The sequence below is a fragment of the Tachypleus tridentatus genome, chromosome 6, assembly GCF_004210375.1.
Source record: "Tachypleus tridentatus isolate NWPU-2018 chromosome 6, ASM421037v1, whole genome shotgun sequence".
Taxonomy (NCBI): domain Eukaryota; kingdom Metazoa; phylum Arthropoda; class Merostomata; order Xiphosura; family Limulidae; genus Tachypleus; species Tachypleus tridentatus.
Genome location: NC_134830.1, coordinates 12633792 through 12656764, shown reverse-complemented (window position 1 = coordinate 12656764; position 22973 = coordinate 12633792). Strand labels below are relative to the sequence as shown.

The 22973-nt window shown below is 34.4% G+C and overlaps 1 protein-coding gene across 1 annotated transcript in view; it reads right to left on the bottom strand.

Moving 5' to 3' along the window:
• Positions 1-22973, bottom strand: part of LOC143251550 (uncharacterized) — a 40538-nt gene that overhangs the window by 16618 nt on the left and 947 nt on the right. Inside the window, exons 2-4 of the mRNA XM_076502820.1 lie at positions 18770-19004; positions 15983-16109; positions 12889-13015 (exon numbers count right to left, since the gene is read on the bottom strand). Of these exons, the coding sequence (XP_076358935.1) occupies positions 12889-13015; positions 15983-16109; positions 18770-19004 (489 nt within the window). The remainder of the gene's footprint in view (positions 1-12888; positions 13016-15982; positions 16110-18769; positions 19005-22973) is intronic.

The window sequence follows — 22973 nt, the reverse complement described above, 5'->3', positions numbered from 1 at the left end:
TTTCACTATAACCTTTGGAACAAGCCATCTCGTTTGCTGGTTAGTTTGGTGTTTAATAATAACATGAGCCATGTTAAGCCTAATGTCTGGAATGGTGTAAATTTAAAGCTCAATATATTACAAAATAATAGGCTCAATAAAACTTTTGATTTATTAAAAACGTGCGAAGGATGGTAATGTTTGTAATATAACCAACAGTTTTCTTTTTCTTTTAAACTGAAACTAATATTTTTTTTGATTTTCTGGAAATTATCACGAGCGAGCAGTCACATTTACATCACATTCATCAAAACCGTTACAAACGTTCTATTTTGCTAAGCAACCACACATTATAAAATATAACAATACTATAAGTGTTGTAGCCAATCAAATGTAACTAGGAACTCGCAATATTTTACTAAATCTAAAAGAAAAATTTATATACTTTTTAAAATTAACAAATAATTAAGTAATCTACTTTTTAAACACCTTTTTTATAATTCTTATAACCATGATATTTTTAAATTAATTTTACTAAAATTAATTCAAATAAAATATAGTTACGTTACATGCAATAAAACCTAAATAACAAGTAATTAGAAAAAATGAATCAACAATAGCTTGTTGAATCAGCCCTCGGTGGGCTGAGCAGATAGCCCTTTGTGGCTTTCCTATACGAAAAACACACACATTGTTGTTTTGAAATAAGCACAAAGTTACACAATAGGCTGTCTGTGCTCTGCCCATCGCGGGTATCGAAACGCGGTTTTTAGCGTTGTAAGTCCACAAACATACCGCTGAGACACCAAGGGGCTTTTATCAGTTTAAATCACTCACGCTTAAATTACAATGATGAAGTTTTTTGTTGTTTTTTTTGAAATTTCGCACAAAGCTTCTCGAGGGCTATCTGTGCTAGCCGTCCCTAATTTTGCAGTGTAAAACTAGAGGGAAGGCAGCTCGTCATCACCACCCACCGCCAACCCTTGGGCTACTCTTTATCAACGAATAGTGGTATTGACCGTCACATTATAACGCCCGCATGGCTGGAAGGCGTTTAGCGCGACGCGGGCGCTAAACCCGCGACCCTCGGATTACGAGTCGCACGCCCTACGCGCTCGGCCCTGTCAGTGATGAAGTAGATCCCAATGTATTTTTCGATTCGCTACTTTCATGTTTTTTAGAAATACACGTCATTAGTGATGCTGGAAAGATAAAAGAAAATAAATAACTTGAACCTCATGTACTATGACTATTGGGGTGGAATGCATGCAGTTTGTTTGATTTAGATCGAATATTGTAGACCTTGCCACTATTCTAAATTAATTTAGGTGTTTGAATAACATTATTTCGCAGACAAACAGATTGCTTTAAATGTTTAAATTCTCTTCCGAAACGTGAAGTGAGTGAAGCTAAAAAGAAAAGTGATGAGCAGGTTAATTTATTCTTTGATTCACTACTCTTACAGCAACATTCTAGTTTCTGTCATCAACGTTTCAGCACTAAACGATTAAAGGCCCGGCATAGCCAAGCGTGTTCAGGCGTGCGACTCGTAATCTGAGGGTCGCGGGTTTGCATCCCCGTTGCGCCAGACATCTTCGCCCTTTGAGCCGTTGTGACATCATAATTTTACGATCAATCCCACTATTCGTTAGTAAAAGAGTAGCCCAAGAGTTGGTGGTGGGTGGTGATGACTAGCTGCCTTCCCTCTAGTCTTACATTGCTAAATTAGGGACGGCTAGCACAGATAGCCCTCGAGTAGCTTTGTGCGAAATTTAAAAAAACAAAGAAACTAAACAATTAGTCATATTACACAATAGGTTAATCCTATTCTATTTTATTTGGTTGCGTCCTCTAGAATAATAACAAGTTAAGCACAAAGTTACACAATGGGCTATCTGCGCACTGCCCACAACGGGTTTCTTGTGTTCTAGGTCTGCAGACATTCAAATGTACCACTGGGGGCTTAAAGTCGCGTGCTACCTAATTACATAATTTGAGAAACACTCATGGGTTTCAATAGATCCCTTCTGAAGGTCAGCATTTGCACATTTAAAAAAAGATATTTAATTCTTGTCTAAAAATAATTCTCCACACATTTTTCTAAAAAGAATTTGAACATTTCGTATTTGGCTGATGAATCACTAATATTGATTAAATAACACTATGCGTTAAAATATTATAGGTGTTTTGGTGTTTTCGCAAGATTTGTAGGGTCAGTTGTTTTGAATTTAGCACAAAGCTACTCAAGGGGCTATCTGTGCTCTGCCCACCACGGGTGTCGAATCCTGGTTTTTAGCGTTATAAGTCCTCAGACAAACCGCTGAGCCACTGGGGGGGCAGTTGTAAGTTCAGATGTTATTTCTTCTTCTGGAACTCTTCTTTCATGACACTATGCAATCTGCATTATGTTTGTTTATGCCTCCCAGCTGGTACAGTCGTATGTCTTCGGATTTACAACACTAAAAGCAGGGGTTCGTTTCCCCTCGGTGGGCTCAGAAGATAGCGGTATATGGCTTTGCTATAAGAAAACACACACAAACACATTTTTGTTTATAAAATATGCAACAATCCCATGCTGATATTTAGTGAATCAAGTTAGTTGATAATTAAATAATAAGAATATGTGTTACTGTTACGATTAGAATTATTTTCGTTTGTTTGTCGATAAGCGCAAAGCTGCACAATTGGCAATGTATTTTGTGCTCACCACAAGCATCAAAGTCGAAACCTGTGTTTTCACGTTATAAGTCCACTACTTTACCGGCTGACTTTCTTCATATTAAAGGCACGCAGTTGTTTTTTTTTAATCCCAAATTTTGTACATGAAAACGTATCATACATGTAACATAACTGGACTGTTTATATTGAGAAACAATAAAATATTTATTTACTTACCAGTTATTTGTCGCAATGATACTGCGTACATTTTTCTGGACTTGAAATATTTATGATGTCTTTAAATCATTTTCAACTCACCATTTTGTTACCCCGTCATGATGTTAATTGAATACAACAGTTGAGCAATGTTGTAGGGGAGAAAAGGTTTCTAGGTAATGCTGTTAAGTGGATAAAGAAATTGAGCTCACCTCTTGAATTCAGATAAGCTTTGGTATGATTGGATATCATATTATAATGCCCCTATGGGTGAAAATCTCTCATCTTTGGTGTGACTGGGATTCGAACCCACAACTTTCAGATTACGAATCGAGCGCTCTAGCCTCCTAGTCTTGGAAAGCCATTGATCGAAGTCAAGGGCCACATGTCTTTGGGTTCCATTAATGAAAGGCAGCCTGATAGCGTGGCTGTCTGAGTCACATGTTGGTGAGAAACTAACAGAGGTATTGAAAATTAATGTTTGTGAAATTAAACAAAGTACTTTTTGACATTAGAGGCAATTACTAAAGAGGACCTAGATTGCTGTATTAAATATTTGAGATAGTTATCTGCCAGAAATGGTTGAGCTTAGGGAAAGGTAGTGTAATGCTTGATGCCAAGTAAATTAATCATTTCTTTATTCTATGAAATGAAAGGGCATATAGTACAAAAAATTGTAGATTGTGGCAATATTCTTGTTGATAAATTCATTATAGGTCTCCAAAAGTTACAGTATGACACCATATGGATCTTAAAGATATTTAAGTCCTGACATAAGGTGTTTGTGTGCAAATAAGTTTGAAAAGTAAGCTTTAAGACAGAGAGAGGAAAAAAACTCACAGTGGTAGTTTTAATGGCTCATAGTCTTCAAGAACAAAAAACCTTCAAAAGGTAACTTTGCCTTGAAGAACCGAAGTTTAACCTATAGTTTTCTTATCAAAAGTAACTGTACACAGTCATACTAATTACCAGTGAGTAGTGAGGATTTTCCGTGTTACCTTTCACAATCGTGCTGCAGTAACATATACTTTCTTTTAGAAGAATCCATTGGAAGAGATGCTTTAATTTATGTATATCTTGATGTTTGATTGGGCATTCCAGTCTGTTTTAAAAACATGGGTACAGTTTATCATTACACAGACAGATAGGTTTGATTATGAATCCAGGAATGTGTGCACGTATGAAACACATTCTGTAAACAAATGCTATGCTTACTGATCCTGCACACGTTATGGTAGTCTGAAACTTGTCCTTACCAGGGTTAAAATACTTTACCATTTTCTAAGCTTTGTGTACTCATATTGACATTTTGGTCAATTTCTCCAAGATAGCTGCACCATTGTCTGAACTGACTACTAAACTTAAAACACATACTTCATTTTAAGTTCTAGTGTTAGCATTCTCAAGATTTCGCTGTCCATTTGCCCTGGATACAAATTCCAGTATTATTACGGAGGAATACAATTGCCTGCTAGAACCATATAGCAACAACTCATAATTCGGTTACTGTTTGAAAGAACTTCACGTAAATGCAGCATTTTTTCTAGTGCTACTGTCATTATGTGTATTGCATAAATTCACTATTCATTTAGATTATGTTTCTCTGATATGACTGGTGAAATTCAAAACTTGGAAGCGATTATTTCATGTTGAATAAAACATTGCAGGGATACGACTTTTTTATTGATCATAGATAAGACCAGCAAGAACGAAACAGACAAACTGCCTTGGCTAATGATGTGAACTTGTCTTTGAACTGAAGACCCACATTCTGAACACAGTGTAACTGGAAACAGCAGCAGCAGTGACTGTTAATCATATATCTGATTTGCAGTCGGTGCACAGAGATTTCCATAGGACTTTACGGTGGTTGAGATTTGCATTAGCTGACATACACGAACCTCCATATTGGCAACTGTGTGTGGCCACGACAAAGCAAAAGAGATCTTACAATGTAGAATTAATTAAGAAACAAAAGTTCAAGCATTAAGACTTAGTGTGCTGTGACATATGCTTAGACTATCGCAGTAACTCAGCACTGGCTAAACTGTTACTTAGCATATTTTTTATCGAATTGCTAAATTTCGAATTCACTTGAACAAAGTGACAAACTAAAGCCATGTCACTGACGAGCCTTGTTTAGCATGAGTAAGTCCGGTATAAAATGTAATAAAAGTCGAGTCATAAGACAGCAAGAGTACTTCATTGAAAGACATCTTTTTATCTAAGATAAACAGGAGATGCAACGTGACTGCTTTGGTAGTTGAACAAAGTGTCAGAGTTGTATTTTCAAGACTGCTTCACTTAATAGTTATTATTTAGTTTATTTAGTGATTTCATACTTAATAATTATTTACTTTTCATAACGAGTTAATACTATCAAAGTAATAATTATGAGAAGTTTGTTATGTAACTTTGGTAAAAGAGTAGTTCAAGAGTTGGCGGTGGGTGGTGATGACTAGCTGCCTTCCCTCTTGTCTTACACTGCTTAATTAGGGACGGCTAGCACAGATAGCCCTCGAGTAGCTTTGTGCGAAATGCAAAAGTAAACAAACAAACTTTTAGCGTTAGTAAAAAACATCAGACTTACCGTTAAGTAATGGAGGTGTAGGTATTTAGTAATTTTAGAATGTGTTGAATATCATATATTCAAAGATGTCACTAGATTATAACAAGCTAGCAACAGAACCGTATGTACAGAAATATGGTATCGTAACTGTTTCATACAACATTATCTTACAACGTAGCATACTACAAAGCAGCACTGCATATACCATCGATCCAGTTTGCAATCAGAAGCCTAATTTAAAGATCTCCATTTTTGTTTTTTATGTTTTGCTTTATTTCAAAGAATCATTATGTTGATTTTTGATGATGGAAAACAAGAGAAAAACAAACGTAAACCTGATTTCCTAGTGAAAATCTGTCTTTATTATATTTGACGTAAAGTTTTTGCAAATTCAGTAGTGGTCCCTTAACTCTTTCGTTATCATGTAGATCATTCCTCACTGGGTTCAATATCATTAAGATCAGAAATATAAATATTTGATTCTTTAGAATAGCATAGAATATTATTTTAAGTACTTAATAATACTTTAAGAATAGTATTGAAGAACCTTCTTAAAACATTAGCTTTATCAATATCAGTACTAGATATAAAAAAATCCTCGTTTTCAATTGCACGGAGCTCAACACGGGCATCGAAACCCGGTTTCTGTTGTCGTAAGTTCGCAGACATACCGTTGAGTCACTGAGGGGCATATCTCGTCTTAAACTCATCAAATGCTTTTCAAAAGCAATCTGTATTAGTGTAGAGATACGAAATAAGCTCGATGCATTAAAATTTAAGTTTTCAGTATAATTAGAATTTCTTTTGTAAAATTCATCATATGAAGCTTGTTTTGTTTTGTTTCGTTTATTGGATTTCATCGTTTGAGATGTCGAACAGTTTTGTTCTTCTTGAGCCCGGCATGGCCAAGCGTGTTAAGGCGTTCGACTTTTACCAACGAATAGTGGGGTAAATCCCACTATTCGTTGGTAATAGAGTAGCCCAAGAGTTGGCGGTGGGTGGTGGTGACTAGTTGCCTTCCGTATAGTCTCATACTACTATATTAGGGACGGCTAGCGCAGATAGCCCTCGAGTAGCTTTGCGCGAAATTAAAAAAAAACAAACTGTTCTTCTTGCCCACGGCGGACCACGGACGACGTGCCTAAAATTTTCCAACTCTTCTTTGAGTTTCTACGAATTTTCGTCGTATCACATGTGTGTAACTATGATGTTTCTTAAGTGGGTTGTTGGGCAATGACTTTTAGGAACTGGATAGCTTTTTCATCATTAATGTTTTATTTTCGGTGTCCGATATGATCGGTCTAGTGGTTGCGGGTTCGAATCCCCGTCACATCGAACATTTCACCCTTTCTGTTGTTGGGGCGTTATAATGTGACGGCTAATCCCAGTATTCGTTGGTAAAAGAGTAGCCCAGGAGTATGCGGTAGGTGCTGCTTTTCATCTATCGCTGCTAAAAGAGGGAAGACAAATAGCTTCTGTGTAACTTCGCGCAAAATTCAAACCAAACCGACGTGATCAATTTTAAGGATTTAGGTCAAAATACAGAACTGTGACTTATAACAGTTTCCTTCCAACACGTATTGCATTTCGAAGCTTAGATTTATTAACATTGTTAAAATCCATAGTGTTTGCACAAATTCAGAATCTACTTTTTCTGGCGGCTGAATCATGAATCTCAAATTCTTCAGGCTATACGTTATATAATGTATTTCTCTTCAAACACTATCATAAATACCTAACTCTTTCCTACTTACTAATTCCTCTAAATTTCAGACCAGACTCTGCAATAACCTTTTGCAGTCTAATTGTTTGTTTGTTATTTTCCACAAAGCTACACAAAGGGCTATCTGTGCTCTGCCCACCACAGGTATCAAAACCGGGTTCTAGAATTATAAGTCTGCAGACATACCGCTGTTCCACTAGAGGGGGTGTTTGCAGTCTTATTTAAAATCTCTTCCCCATCTTTCACTTGTTGTTCATTAACTTTGGTTCTAATCTCACTTCTGTCTCTTACAGGTGACATCCTAAAAGTACTTAACGTGGCTTAATGTGCCTAAAATTAAAACAAAAGTCTAGAAACTGTACATGTTAAGCCTGGTACTTTCTAATACTCTTCTACAAAAACTGGTGTTTTCAGTTACATATACAATATGATGATAAAGTTTAACTCTGTAAATAAACCTACTAATTTTGAGAAATGCTTTAAGTGATTTAAAACTAAATCCTTAGAAAACTTGTAATTAGCTGATAATTAGAAAATTCAGAAATCGTTGATGTTTTCTTTTGAAATCGTTGCTTACATCAATAATTTAATAATCATGTTAAGACCTAAAAATCCCCAGACATTAGAAAACAATGCTTAACCTGGTCTATAAAACAATTCCAAAACTTTGAAAGATGTTCAAAATTAGGGATTTTGGTTCTTATTAGCATAAAGTGATGAACTGATCGTATTAAACGCAGAAAATACCCACCCTTTAAGCTTATTGCGGACTTCCCTTTAAATGTAAACAAACAAACTGTATTTGAACAGATTATCACTTAGAGCTAGCGCTATTCTATTACATCAGGATATTTGAACGTAGATAACATGTAATAAATAGGCATTGAAGTATACCGTGGTTAATAAGAAGTTAGTAATGCGTGACAACCATACCAAGAGAATAGACTTCAACGAATCAAAAGCCAGTGCTTCGGAAATCAATCAACTGAATAGATTATTAAAACAGTTACAAGCGAAAAATAAGATAAGCCACACGTGTACACGTATGTGAGTGTACTTAATATCAACTTCCAATAAGAGCAAGTTCCCATTTAGAGTGAAACTAACAATTAATCTAATGATGAGTACAACTAATTAAATATACTTTTCTCACTTTCTCGTAAAGTTTCATCTATTGAATATTCTCCTGCAAACGACATTTTTGTCCTAAACCCAGTTATTTTTCACTCCAACTGAGTCACTGCTACTAATATATCTTAACCATTTTGCTACCTGTCATTTATAAGCTGATAAACAACTTAAATCTTAGCAATCACCTTCCCACAACTCTCTGCAAGCATCAGAGGGTGATATAGATGTGGAATGTTGTGGGCTTGAATACCCACATCAAACTCTCCTAATTTCTCTTTCTATTCCTTTGATTATTTTATCATTTAATTATTCCTTACATGAGACTGGCAAACAGAGGTTAAGACTGATAGACGGTGTATCCCCACCGTAATTTGGGTCCTACTTCATCAGTAACCTTCAAAGCCTACAATGGTACATTTTATATCCTACATTATAGCCTGTACCTTGGTGGAATTTTTTAGTAGTGTAGCAGCTTTGTTTTTGTTTATAACAAATTATATACATACACACAATTATACATTTTTTTTTCTGGGCTTAATTACAGATTTTTCAGACCTGCCCATGTGTGCCTATGACACTAAATATATCAGATTTTCTTGGTAATTCTATTCTATTAAAAGTACATTAGGAGGTTACTTATGCAATAAAAACTTCAGACCACATTTTCTTCACCCTGTGGTACTTCAGACAAATATCTCTAAATACTGCAACCAGATAGTAGACAAAATATTGGATCTATATTTATAAAGTAAATATAATTGAGTTTTTAAAGGAACTAGTCCGCACATTAAAATTATTCCTCATTAATTTCTCTAGTTTTCTCTACAGATTTACAATAATTAATGGTATGATAATCAGTACGTACAACCTCGTATCTAATGATTTATTAAAAGGCATCTGCCAGGTGTTAGACTAGCTCCAAATCTCCCCAAAACTTTAACACCTTGAGTGTACAATTTAAAAATTCCATTAAGAACACATGAACCACAGATTTAACAAACTTATTGAATGTTTCATTATTAACTTCGCTGACGAAAACGAGAAATAGTATACGATCTATTACAGAAATCAGAGATATATCACTTGAAGCATCTATCAACATGATAACTATACTCGGTTTTATCTGTCCTGAAAACGTTCATATTCGCGCTCTATTTTAAACGGATATAAATATACATTATTTAGTTCAGTAGATATTTTGTATAACATTAAAAGATTTAAGTTTTTAAAGAGGCCTAACAGATTATAGCATAACATTATAAGTTTCATATGTATTTATTTATTGATGTAATAAATTACGGTAATGTTTAGCCCTAACTAAACTAAAGCAAAAACAAAAAACGCACACAAGATACACTGTTAAATTATTTCTACTGAATATAGGTCATTCTTAACAACAGCTAGAGTACTGTTCCAACTCTGACACTAGTAGGCTTGTAAATTTCAGAGTCAGCCATATAATTCTTTTCTATTGTTCCAGAAATTCTGTCTTTAAAGAAGTACCATTGCAAATATGAATACTAATCGACCTTGGATCGGTCCTTGCTAGTTAATCCGCTAACTTAACACCGTTTATATTAACCTGCTCTATCCAAACAACTCTCGAACTGGTTATTTCTTTCACCATCATACTTAAGAAATCTCCGTTCACGACACTTTATCACAAGCTTTATAAACATTAAATTATACCACGTCCATTTCATATCCATGCCCGGGTTAAACGTAAACTTTCAAAGAAATCCAGCAAATTCTCAAGACATGATCTTCCATTTCTAAATCTATAATCGAAACTTGTTTTGTGTTTGAATTTCGCTATCTGTGCTAGCCATCCCTAATTTAGAAGTATAAGACTAGAGGAAAGGCGACTAGTCATCACCACCCACCGACAACTCTTGGGCTACTCTTTTACCAACGAATAGTGGGATTAACCGTCACATTATAACGTCCCCACGGCTGAAAGGGCGAGCATGTTTGGGGCGACGGGGATGCGAACCCGCGACTCTCAGATTACGAGTTGCACGCCTTAACACGCTTGGCCATGCCGGGCCATCATCGAAACTCGTATAAATGCTGTTAAGAAATTATTTAATTTTTGCCATCGTAATCACCGAAGAAAGGCTTAAGTTAGTTACTAGTTTTGAATACTGTTTTTATCAATTTGTTAATGACAGATCGACAGTCCTCAGGCACGCCTAGAATACATTAATTTAGTTAATTATTAACAGATAAAACAGCACAAAGCGACGAATCAAAACTATGTTAAAATATACCAACAATTTACCTACCTAAGTATGAAGTCTTGGAAAAATTTATGTGCTTATAGCAAACCGAACGTGTTTCAGAAAGCAAATAATCTGTTTCGAGACGTTACGTGAACTAAACTATATTATACTAGAATTATGTTTTAATTAGTTCGAGTAGTGACCACTTCTTGGGGCTCAAGCCTCAAATCTCTAAGGTGGGCAAGTTCTGGGAGGAGTTAAGTTTCATAATGTTTCCCCTGACGTCTTGGCTTTCTTTTCAAATTATCTGAATCTTTCAAGCCCATGACCATCATGTTAAACAACATGCTTAATAGAGGTGTCGTTAGGTGCTTAAAATTGTCGAGGTTCGGGTCCTTGTCGGTATAACACCGATTATGGTTTTCTGTTCTGAATTTACACGAAACCTACTGGGATTTCGGGGCACTGTTAAATAGAATTGGAATATGTGCCCTGTGTGTCAGCACCTAAGGACGCATCTGTCAGTGAAGTACACTTTTTCTGGAAATAAATCACTTAATGATTCAGCGGTAATCTTGATGGCTTATGCGAGAAAAATCGTTTTATATACTCATAGTTCACAACGCGTAGATAGTCAGCCCACTGTGTAGTTTTGCATTTAAACTCAGATCAAACAAATCCATAAATTAAACTAGAAAATGTATTTCAAAATAATCACACGTTTAGTTTCATTCACTGCAATCTTGTTTATAAACAAGTGTTAGGTATTGCGATTTAAAATTGTCAAACTGAGTTAAACTGTAATTTAGATTTAGAAGTTAATTAAATGTAGATGTCATTCAAATTTATGACACATGTCAACAAGATTGTTATACACCGTATATTTTAATATATAAACAACCATATAATTTATAATAACAATTATTACATATAATGACTTATATATAAAAATGTTGCAAACTTACAAACAATATTGAGTCTTCAATGTGATTCGGAACTTCCCTGGGATCACGATGAGTGAATTAATCTCGAGTTTATGTCGGCACAATTCATTTAACGGGAGCCAGCTAGCTCTTCGCTGATTGCACTTAATTTTTCACAGCTAAAGTTATATAATGTTTTCGTAAAGATACTAACATCCATTGTTAATCCGTTGAAGTTAAACGGTTTGTAATGTCCAAAATCTGTAAACGATTCTGGTCAAATATCTGTAGTTTCCCGATTAATAAGTGTTTATCGCAGTTATAGCTTCCGAGATATACATTATACTAACTGTATACAGCAAACCAATAATATATACCAGGCGTCAGCAACCTCTTACCGCACAGGGTCCAGAGGCCATGTCTGTGAGAAGATGGAGGGCCACATTAAGTTACAAACATGAATTCATTTTTAGGGCCACCACGGGCCTGTTGGATGTGATATTTCGTTTGGGGACTTAGGGCCGGATGATTTCGGCTGGCGGGCCGTAGGTTGTAGACCCCTGATATATACTGTCTCTTGGCGTATAGCGTTGGTTAATTTTATAAGCGTGATGCAAGCTTCTACAAATTTCAGTCTGCACAACAATACTGGCTTTTTACATACACATATACATTGTTGATTATTACACTCGATAAACTTCTACAACTAATGAATAGATGAGAATTTCGCAACACAGGTTTAAGAGTATCAGTTACGTACTTTCCAAATATAAATTTAGCTTAAACAAAAGTCGATATTAAAATAACTATGTAATTCTAAATCCGTTACACATTCCCCTGAAATCCAACTATTAACTCATATGACTCAGTTTTATTAAAATGACTTTGAATATCTAAATATGCAAGCCATGTAAAAACAAACCACAGTCGATAAAAATTCATGTTGAAATGGAATCTATCAGAATTACATTTATAAATTGTTTGGTAATTTGTAGTTATTGTGATACCGTCGAAAACCGATCGATTTTGAGAAAGGTATGCACAGTACTTTCTGACACAAGATATTCATAAGCTCAGGTCTTAAAGATGTGTTCAGATTGGGATTCAGAACTTGCATGATTGAGGGTATCGTTTGTACTTAATGGCATTGGAAAACAAAGAGGTACTTATCAACTTGGGAAAACAAGAGCAGAATCGAATGCAGGGACTTGGTTTGTAATGATGTGATAAAGCTATGAATTTTTTAAAAATATAACATATATAATCATCTGCACTTAAACACAAATAATTTTGAGCTATGTGAGACTGGGATATAATGTTCAGAACTTTTCAGATAAACATTGCAGCTTTTTCCATAAAACAAATCTCGTAGATAAACAACCACCATCATATAATTATTATTAAACACAAAAAACAACAACAAAACATAATGCATTCAGAGGCATTGTTTTTTCCTACACAACATACCTGGCATTTTCCCGTTACAAGCACAACGGGCGTCTCGTGAACCTCCACTTGAACAAAAGGAACAACAGTGATATAGACCAGAGTGCCTTTTTCCAGGCGGATAAACAATCAGCGGAAACGGACTTCCCTAGGTAGAACAAGGAATATATCTGTACTCACTGTAGTTAATGGGTTTAATGGAAATAATCGGATTTTTTTATTTGTATTATCCATGGTTCAGTTTATCAAATGTGTTTGTTTTATTTTATTTTCATATATTTTAAACTAAAATGTATACTTAAGTAAAATATCACGTTTTACTTGTTAACGTATTTGGGTGCTAATACTTGGATTTAACCAGTTATCGATGTTATTATTACAGCACGTCTATACGGTGTTTGGGATCGACGATCACGTCCGTATACAAGTTAAATACGTTTTGTGGTGTTTGTATTGAATTAATTACTAATTCAATAAACTCAAGTCATTTTATTGTTAAAATAAATACATATTTCGCATAAGTGGTTATAATTATTAAATTATTACACTGTTTAGAGATCGACTGTGGGATTGTCTGAATAGATGAGAATTCCAACAAATTGATTCACTGTTTTATTGAAATATTCTTATGCATGATTTTTTTTACTAATGTTAGGAGCACTATGTAATTAAATTTGATATATTTAAAGATCTGGTGCTTAGTAAGAACACGTACACAATGTACGATAACAATACAGGGAGCAAATGACTTTAGCTTTGAAGCCACTTTCGTCTTCTATATATATTTTTATGTTGTAGGATGGGGGTATGGGGCATGATGATTAAGCCAGTCGAGTCACAATCTCCGGATCGATGATTCGGGCTTCCGTCACGGAACATGTCCTCACAACCATGGGGACTTTAAAATGTTACGTTCAATCCAATTAGTCTTTAGATAAAAAAAAAAAAGTACTCCAAGAAGTAGTGCTGAGTAGTTTTGACTAACTGCTTTCCTTCTAGTCTGGACCCCACATGGTCAGGTGGTTAGGGTGTTTAAACTCGTAATAAGAGTGTCGCGGATTCGAATTCCCGTCACAACAAATATGATCGTCCTTACAGCCCTGGGAACGTTATTATCCTACGGCCAATCCTACTATTCGTTGGTAAAAGAGTAGCTCAAGAGTTGGCGGTGGGTAGTGATGGCTAGTTACCTTCCTTCTAGTCTTTCACTGCTAGATTAGGGCAGAAGGCGCAGATAGCCCTCGTATAGCTTTGCACGAAATTCAAAACAAATCAGACCAGTCCATCCATGTTATGATTCTAATTAAAGAATTTCCATCAAAGGAGGCTTTTCTTAATCCACTGGATTATGTTATTGTTTCATCGTCTTTAAGTGCTTTTCACAAACCGTTAATATGAACAAATAACTTTCAAAAGCCCAAAAACGCAGAACTTTGTAAAGGCTGTTAATAGTAGAGCAACAACGTAAGTTCCTGTTCATACTCGGATGCGAATTTAGACTGGTTTTACACCGGTTCACGTGAACCAGTCAGAAAAAAATATAACTGCATTGACTTTTTAAAGGTTTTCTATCCATTTATTTTTAATAAAGTGCTAATTCGGCCATAGTGAGTTCCTGAAATCAATACTGAACCAGTGCTTTATTTCATGTTGTAGCCTCTTCTTACCTGTAATCCAAGAATATTGAATAGCCATCTGTAAAAGATGTCGATCCTCTGTTTCTTAGCAACAAGCTCAAGCGATGAGAATATAATAACTTTATCTATAATAGGTAACTAAAGAATCAGCAAGGCAGGCAGTTCCTCGGACAAAACTGGCAAACATATTTCATTACATTACACCTGCAGGGTAATTTAGTCTTCCAGTCATATTAAACTGAAATTAAACCGTAAAACCTTTTTTAAAAAAAACATACTGGTTAATTTATTAGCTGATTAGACTCGAAAAAAATCGTGTTGTATTATTAGTAAATTTTGTGACTTGGGCCTAGATCAAAACTTTGACCCCCTCTACCCCGCTACTCACAAACTTCAATTCAAAATAGACAGGTATTTTTCTGAACATCTTAAAAGGCTTTTAACAAAAAAAAAAAAAAAAATAGATAAACCGCTGTTAAGTACAGATTTCTGATTCTTGATTATTTAGTGGGCCAAAATTTTGATTTGGTCTAGGTTTTAGGCTACGCTGTACTTTTGTTGGAAGTTCTTTATTTAAATGGAAGCACAAAACTTTTAGCACATTTATTCTAAATGTGTTACGTAAATATGCTTGAAAATAATTCGTGGGTTGAGGATATAAGGGGCATTTTATACAGCTGTAGACATTTAGTGAATCAGTCAAGCTACAAGACTATATCCCTCCCTCAAACTTGTAAGTTGTGGAGCAAACAGCATATTGATTTGATAAAGTCTTTCCTTTTCGCCATTGAGGCCCTACAAAGATGCCATTTTCGTGAAATACAGTGGTGTCATCATGTTAAATTGACCGTACGAACATTACACAGGAAGTAGCTTACTGACTTGATGTTAGTAGTGATGCTAGGATAGTTGTAATGATTGTAATGGTGTCTTAGGTCGTTCTTTGCTTTTACACAATATATTTATGTTAATATCTAACATACTGAACTATTTCAACAGATATATATATTCGGCATTTATGGGTGTTGACAATGAAATCTAGACCTCAGTAGCCTTTAATGAGCGTCGAAAGTGAAAATATGCACATCATTTAAGTTTTCTCAATTTTTTTGAATGTGTTAAACTTTCATTTTCTTCAAGCCAATAGATGAAGGAAAGCTTTCTATCATCAGATACTGTGTTTCTGTGTAGTGCACACGTGAAGCTTTCTGGAAACGACAGGATGTTTCCTTTGCAAAATTAGAAAGCTGCAGATTTTCCTCATTCTAACAAAAAATACAAGCAAATGAATAGAGATATGAAACCTTTGTTTCAATAGTTGAATATCGATTACTGTGTTGTAACATCGTTAATTATTTGACTGCTCTTTTGGAAGTTTGTAAATACAGATGGATCTTTCTGTAACCGAACGTAAACTTGTTCTGTAACAAAGAAGAAACAAAACCTTATATACTGTACAAGAAAAAATTTATACTGACCTTAATATATTGTCCGTTCACTCTCACATGTAGCCAAAAGTGACCGGTCTGGGTCATTGTGAAGGTCATGATATAAGAACCATCTTTTTGAGCTAACACTTCAACATGTTCCTGGCAACAAGTTGTGCTAATGAAGAAGTAGTTTAAGAATTAATATTATCTCTATCCTTGTGTTATAACAGTATATATTTTTGATTATATTTAAATTTAAAACTATATAATCGCTAAAGTCACATGGGAATATGAAAACCAAAGCATGTTTCTTTTCCTGAAAAAACGTATTACAAAAGCTGATAAAGGGTTTATTGTGAACTTATCATAAGCTTACATTTACTTTGTATATGTATTTTCTCTGAGTTTCCTCTTAATTTTTTAAAAATGAAATATGGCGATTTGTTACTTACTGGAGCTAGTAGATTTGACAGTTCTGCTCTTCCTTCTAATGTCTAATTAACTAATATAAAGACTTTCAAAAGGAATAGTACCACAGAATAACGGTACCACTGAATTCAGTCTCAGACTCTCCTAAACTTCACAGTTTTTCCTTAACATCAGTTAGATTTACCATATGGTTACATTCATATTACTCATAAGTCTATTGGCGTGTTTTGAAGGTTTTCAGGAATAGGCTTTTTTTTTTATACAAGCTGAGAACAATTTAATAGCTGGACTTCCACATTCCTCAGCTCAATTTGTTATTTTAATAACAAATTACTTCTTATTTTCGGGGATTATATACTCAAAATTAAAAGTTCTTTCGTCATAACGATAGACTTCAAAATATGCTTAATTTCAATCTGTAAATGAACTAATATTAAAACTAGCTTTTTTAATACCTTCTGAATGCGACCCTAAGTATAGCAACAGTATTATTGCAGGTTTCTCTCGTTACATAAAGTTCATGACTTTAGGGGTGGTAGTTTATTTACTTTTTATATTCATATTACTACTGACGAAACTTATTGCGTTTTAAAAGTTTTTTGATACTATTTAATTCATCGGGAAAGTTATCTTACCTGCTTATAATTGTGTAAGCACGACTGACAAATATTTTAACTAAACTTAAACTTGTAAGATGAAACAAGAATAGATTTTCAAAATATTTGTTTTTAAGAAAACATAAACAATATTTTAATGGAAATAAAGTTTGCTGGTCCAATAACCAGTAAAATACCCAGAAGAAAAGCGTCCACAAATAAACTGTAGAGTAAACTTCACATAACCTATCTATGCGATAAGTGTAACAGAATGCCATAACAAGTCAAAACATAAAATACGGGTGATAATTCTGTTAAACTTGGATGTTTCTGTTTCACAACTTTAAAGTCAATCCATACGCCCATAAAAGTTTCAAAGGATGAAAGAACACCTGTTCCTATATTATAACATTATATTATAATCATATATATATATATTGTTTTACGTATTACGATTTTATGCGTTACCAGATGGGCATTTTCAAAATCGTAACTTCGAATTTCAATAAGTTTATCGAATTCTGAAAGAGCAAACGACGTAGAACAAAAGTTGTAACATGCGTTATAATCCAAGTTTCATGTGGTATCATTTGTGTTATTTATTCAATGGAAGATAATTTGTTGAAACTAACGGATAATTAGTATGCGTACAAGATTAAACTTTATAATGGATAGAGACCCGAGTGATAGCGATAGTTCGACCAGTTTACATAATAACTTTATAATGGATAGAGACCCGAGTGATAGCGATAGTTCGACCAGTTTACATAATAACTTTATAATGGATAGAGACCCGAGTGATAGCGATAGTTCGACCAGTTTACATAATAACTTTATAATGGATAGAGACCCGACCAGTTTAGTAATATAATGGATAGAGACCCGAGTGATAGCGATAGTTCGACCAGTTTACATAATAACTTTATAATGGATAGAGACCCGAGTGATAGCGATAGTTCGACCAGTTTACATAATAACTTTATAATGGATAGAGACCCGAGTGATAGCGATAGTTCGACCAGTTTACATAATAACTTTATAATGGATAGAGACCCGAGTGATAGCGATAGTTCGACCAGTTTACATAATAACTTTATAATGGATAGAGACCCGAGTGATAGCGATAGTTTGACCAGTTTACATAATAACTTTATAATGGATAGAGACCCGAGTGATAGCGTTCGACCAGTTTACATAATAACTTTATAATGGATAGAGACCCGAGTGATAGCGATAGTTCCCAGTTTACATAATAACTTTATAATGGATAGAGACCCGAGTGATAGCGATAGTTCGACCAGTTTACCAGTTTACATAATAACTTTATAATGGATAATAGTTCGACCAGTTTACATAATAACTTTATAATGGATAGAGACCCGAGTGATAGCGATAGTTCGACCAGTTTACATAATAACTTTATAATGGATAGAGACCCGAGTGATAGCGATAGTTCGACCAGTTTACATAATAACTTTATAATGGATAGAGACCCGAGTGATAGCGATAGTTCGACCAGTTTACATAATAACTTTATAATGGATAGAGACCCGAGTGATAGCGATAGTTCGACCAGTTTACATAATTAATTTTTAAATGAAACGTTAGTTTAAACTTATTATTTTACCCTTTGTAGAAATATTCGTAACATCAAATGTCTGTATTTTGCTAATATAATATTAAACTATATCCTTCTCTATGAAATGAAAATATCTTTAACACTGATGAAATAACGCATTCTAATATATATATAAGAACGTAATAAAAGTATGGCTGCATTGTATGTTCGCATATATTTGTATTTTCATACCTGATACCTGAAAGGTCAGTTTCCTGAGCGTTCACATGTTGTAAAATCAGCTGTTTGGAAAGTTCCAGGGAGAACTGAGATTTCCTTAGCGTTGACTGTCTGGAGTCTGTGTTGTTAGTAAAACGACGTAGTTCAGCTTCATTGTTGGTCCTGTTGTGAATCACGGGTTTATCTTCCGAGTCTCTCACGAATAAGATTGCTTCCGTCTTATGGTGGGCTTTTTCAGTTTGTAAATCTTTTGATAAACAAATGAAAAGTTAATGAGACAATCAGCGATTGTATATTAATACAGGTATAAAGGTGTTCCTTTGTATCGGTTTGTTTTGGGCTTGAATTGTTGTATAAGTGAGGCTTCTTTAATTTTGGGATTGTTTGTTTGTTTCTTTATTTAGTATTTGGGTATTTTCTATGGTTATGTTGTGTTTATTTGATTTGTAGTGTTTGAAAACGTGCGAAGGTGACTTTTTGTGTTCTTTGAATCTGGTTTCCATTTTTCTACTTGTTTTTCCAATATAGAAGTCGTGGCAGTTATCACATTGTATTTTATAAATAATATTGGTCAGGTGTTTGTCAGTGTAGTTTTTACATAGTATAGACATTAGTTCTGTGCCTGGTTTTTGAATAAATTTGTCATTAACTGGAATGTCATATTTTGTTACTAGTTTTTGCCAAATGTTGGTTATTTTTCTGCTGATGTCAAGAATATATGGTATACAGCAGCATATGGTTTCGTGAGTTTTTAATTCGTGAGATATATTTACTTTTGTTGGTTGATTTTGTTTTCTGTCTAGATGTGTACGTATAATGTTTTCTACGGTGTGTGGAGAAACTTATTGATGTTGATGAAGTATCGTTTTACTTTGTCTAATTCGTCGTTAATTTTATCTGGTGAGCATAGTTTTATGGCTATGTTTATTTGGTTTCTTTGTATGTTGAGTTTTTGTTTTGTTTTATATGCTGAGTTCCAAGGAATGTATCGTCCAGTATGGGTGATTTTTCGGTGGATTCCTGTTTTAAATTGTGTATCGGTTCTTGTAGTTTTGAGGTTAAGAAATGATATGTGATTGCTTACTTTCCGTTCACATGTGAAGTAATGTTGGGAAGTATAGAGTTAATGTAACTAAAAAAGTTAAGTGTGTGTTCTGTGGATGTGAATCCCGCAATCGTGTCGTCTACATATTTATATTAATACAGTGGTGGATGTAATGCTGTGTTTACTGCTTGTGTTTCAACTTGTGTCGTAAAAATATTGGCTAGAACTGGTGATACTGGGTTGCCCATACTTAGGCCATTTGTTTGTATATAGTTGTGGTTGTTGAACGTGAAGTTTGTCTTCATCGTGGTGAAATCTATGTGGATTGCTAATTGGTTGCTGGGAAAATCTATTGATGGGTCTAAGCACGCCCTCTATGTTCCTACACTCAATTACACAACCGCCTTCAAACAAGTGCTTAGCTACCGGTCAGTAACCCTATCTTTCTTTGTGAATCTGACGATGGCCGAAGAAGGTCGAAACGTTGTTCGCTCCTCTGTTAGTGCTTTCTCTATTCATACCAGCCGTTTTTAAATATATAATTACAAAATAAAGCCCTGACAGGTTATTGCGGGAGAAACGGAGCTCGTGCACTCAACGGTGTACTTTTAATGACCAGCAGGAAAAGAACATCATTCAATTTTTCGTTAATATATCAATATTAGTTCTTCAGATGGATCGTCAGTAAAATATTTTTATGGGTACTTTACGTAGATCGTCATAAGAAAATTATATTGGTACAGTAGTGAGTGTTTAATATAATACTATGATTTATACCTAGAAAGAAGCACTGAATGTTGAAAGTAAACCAAGGAAATCTTTGGGAAAAAAGTGCCACCGTTTTCTCGATTAAGGGCTTCTCAAAGCGTTAAAAAGTAGAATAAGTATAGATGGATAAAGGCAGGTAATGGTAGGTTAACAACTCTCTAACAAGTAAAAGTAGAATAAGTATAGATGGAGTACATGCAAGTTATGATAGGTTAACAACTCTCTAACAAGTAAAAGTAGAATGAGTATATATGTAGTACATGCGCCCGAGTCGCGCCAAATATGCTCACCCTCCCAGCCGTGGGGGCGTTATAATGTGACGGTCAATCCCACTATTCGTTGTTAACTGAGTAACCCAAGAATTGTCGGTGTGTGGTGATGACTAGCTGCCTTCCCTCTAATCTTACACTGCTAAATTAGGGACGGCTAGCACAGATAGCCCTCGAGTAGCTTTGTGCGAAATTCCAAAACAAACAAACAAAGAATTTCAAAAATTATGTTACAGAAAGTATGTTGTATTAAGCAAGAAACGAAGGCAAATAGTCATTTTGATAAGATCCTGATTGGTTTTTAAAATATATATTTTTAAATTTTCGAACTTTGTTCTTTAATTTCATCATGATATAATGTTTAAAATACCTGAAACACATAGCAATTAGTCAGAGCAAGTATAGGAACCCATAGAGAGTTGAATATAATAGCATTCAGTAAGACGAGAATTTTTGTTTAAAAAAAGCTTCATAAGCATCTTCATAAGAGTGTACGTTTCTAATGACAAGCAGACTCATATAATGACATTCTGTAAGACAACAATCTAGAGGTACAACGATAAGTTTGAGATGAATAAAATGACGTTATATATGAAAATATTTTTGGTAGACAAATCTACTTTTGTGAGAGTAAACAAATGGATATAACGAATTTCAGTTTGGTAAACGTTCTAGTGAATAATGCAAAGCTTCTTATGGTGATCAGTTGGATGTGATGATATTTTATGTGGTAAGACTTCTGTAGAACAAAACTGTAATTGTGTGGCAGTTTACTGACAAATATGCAAGTGGGCACAATGACGTTTCATATATTACCAATCAGTGTTAAGGCTGTCAATAAAATTATACACAAATATAAGAAACACAAGAATTCCAAATGAGATTAAGTGTGTCATCCAGATAAGAAGGGTGCTGATAACGAAAGGCGAATTGTATCTTTCAAAACGGGGGTTTTCTTTAAAAATGTACGATGAAATTTTATCTTGATGATGTCTTCCTACAGTGATGTATTATCTCTAATACTTAAACCATCAGAGTTTCCTGTGTTGGTGAGGATATCGGTAAGCTATTCATAAGACTTTTGAAAATGAAATGAAAATTGTCATTTCGCGTTTCAAATGAATAACAAAATAATCTAAGTTTTGACACTTAATGTACTTAACAAATGTTACAAAGTATCATTCCGAAGGACAAATAAAGTTTACTCTAAGTTTACTTTTTCAATCTGCAACAAAAACAAAATAATAGTGAGATTCATACCCAGATGAAACAAATGTGCGCATACATACTTGTCCGTAGAATAAATACCGAGCACACAACCATAAAACATGCTTATATAAACACGCCCCTTGCTTTGTCCACATTCCTGAGACACTAAGTTGGCAACTTGTAGAGTTTCCAGTCTGGTTGGTGCAAACGAAATCTTTAAGGACCTTGTCGCTGTCTATTTCAGTAGGGTGTAACCTGATTTTCAAAGCAAATTACATCTGACACTGAATCTGGTTGGCGTCCTTTAAAAGGAAAATGTGTATGTGCAAGGTGCTGAGCATTGCGAAGCTTTCTATCTCTCACGATAGGAAATGATTTAGGCCAGAGTTTCTTATTAACGTTTATTGACTCTTTATAATCAAATTTTATTATTATTACCATTCTTTACGAACTCTTACAAATCTATTTTTTGACGTCGATTAAAATATTTGGTTCAAATAAAATGTTTTCACTAAAGTTTTGTTTATTCATTTACTTATTTCGCTTTAAAATATGATCATTTGTTATACTTCTTGTCTCGTAAGGTTATGGTTGGAGTATTTACTTATTCGAAATAACTTTTTTTAATTACTAAAAAAATTACCACTGTGGTGCTAAGTCTACTATCATTTTAATGATTTTACGAGTAAGAACCCATTACAAGAACCAGCTCCTAACATCGAATGCTAGAAAATATCAGGACTTTTGAGATTAAAAGTTTTTAGTACTCAAAATCTAGCCTGTATTTGTTATTCATTAGCAGCTGTCTCGTTATGATTTATATTTTTGGATTATGTCTAATTAACAGGATATCTCTATCACTTTGTAGATCTATTTTCACAGACAAGTTATTTTAAAAATTATACTTATTTTACTTCCTAACAAA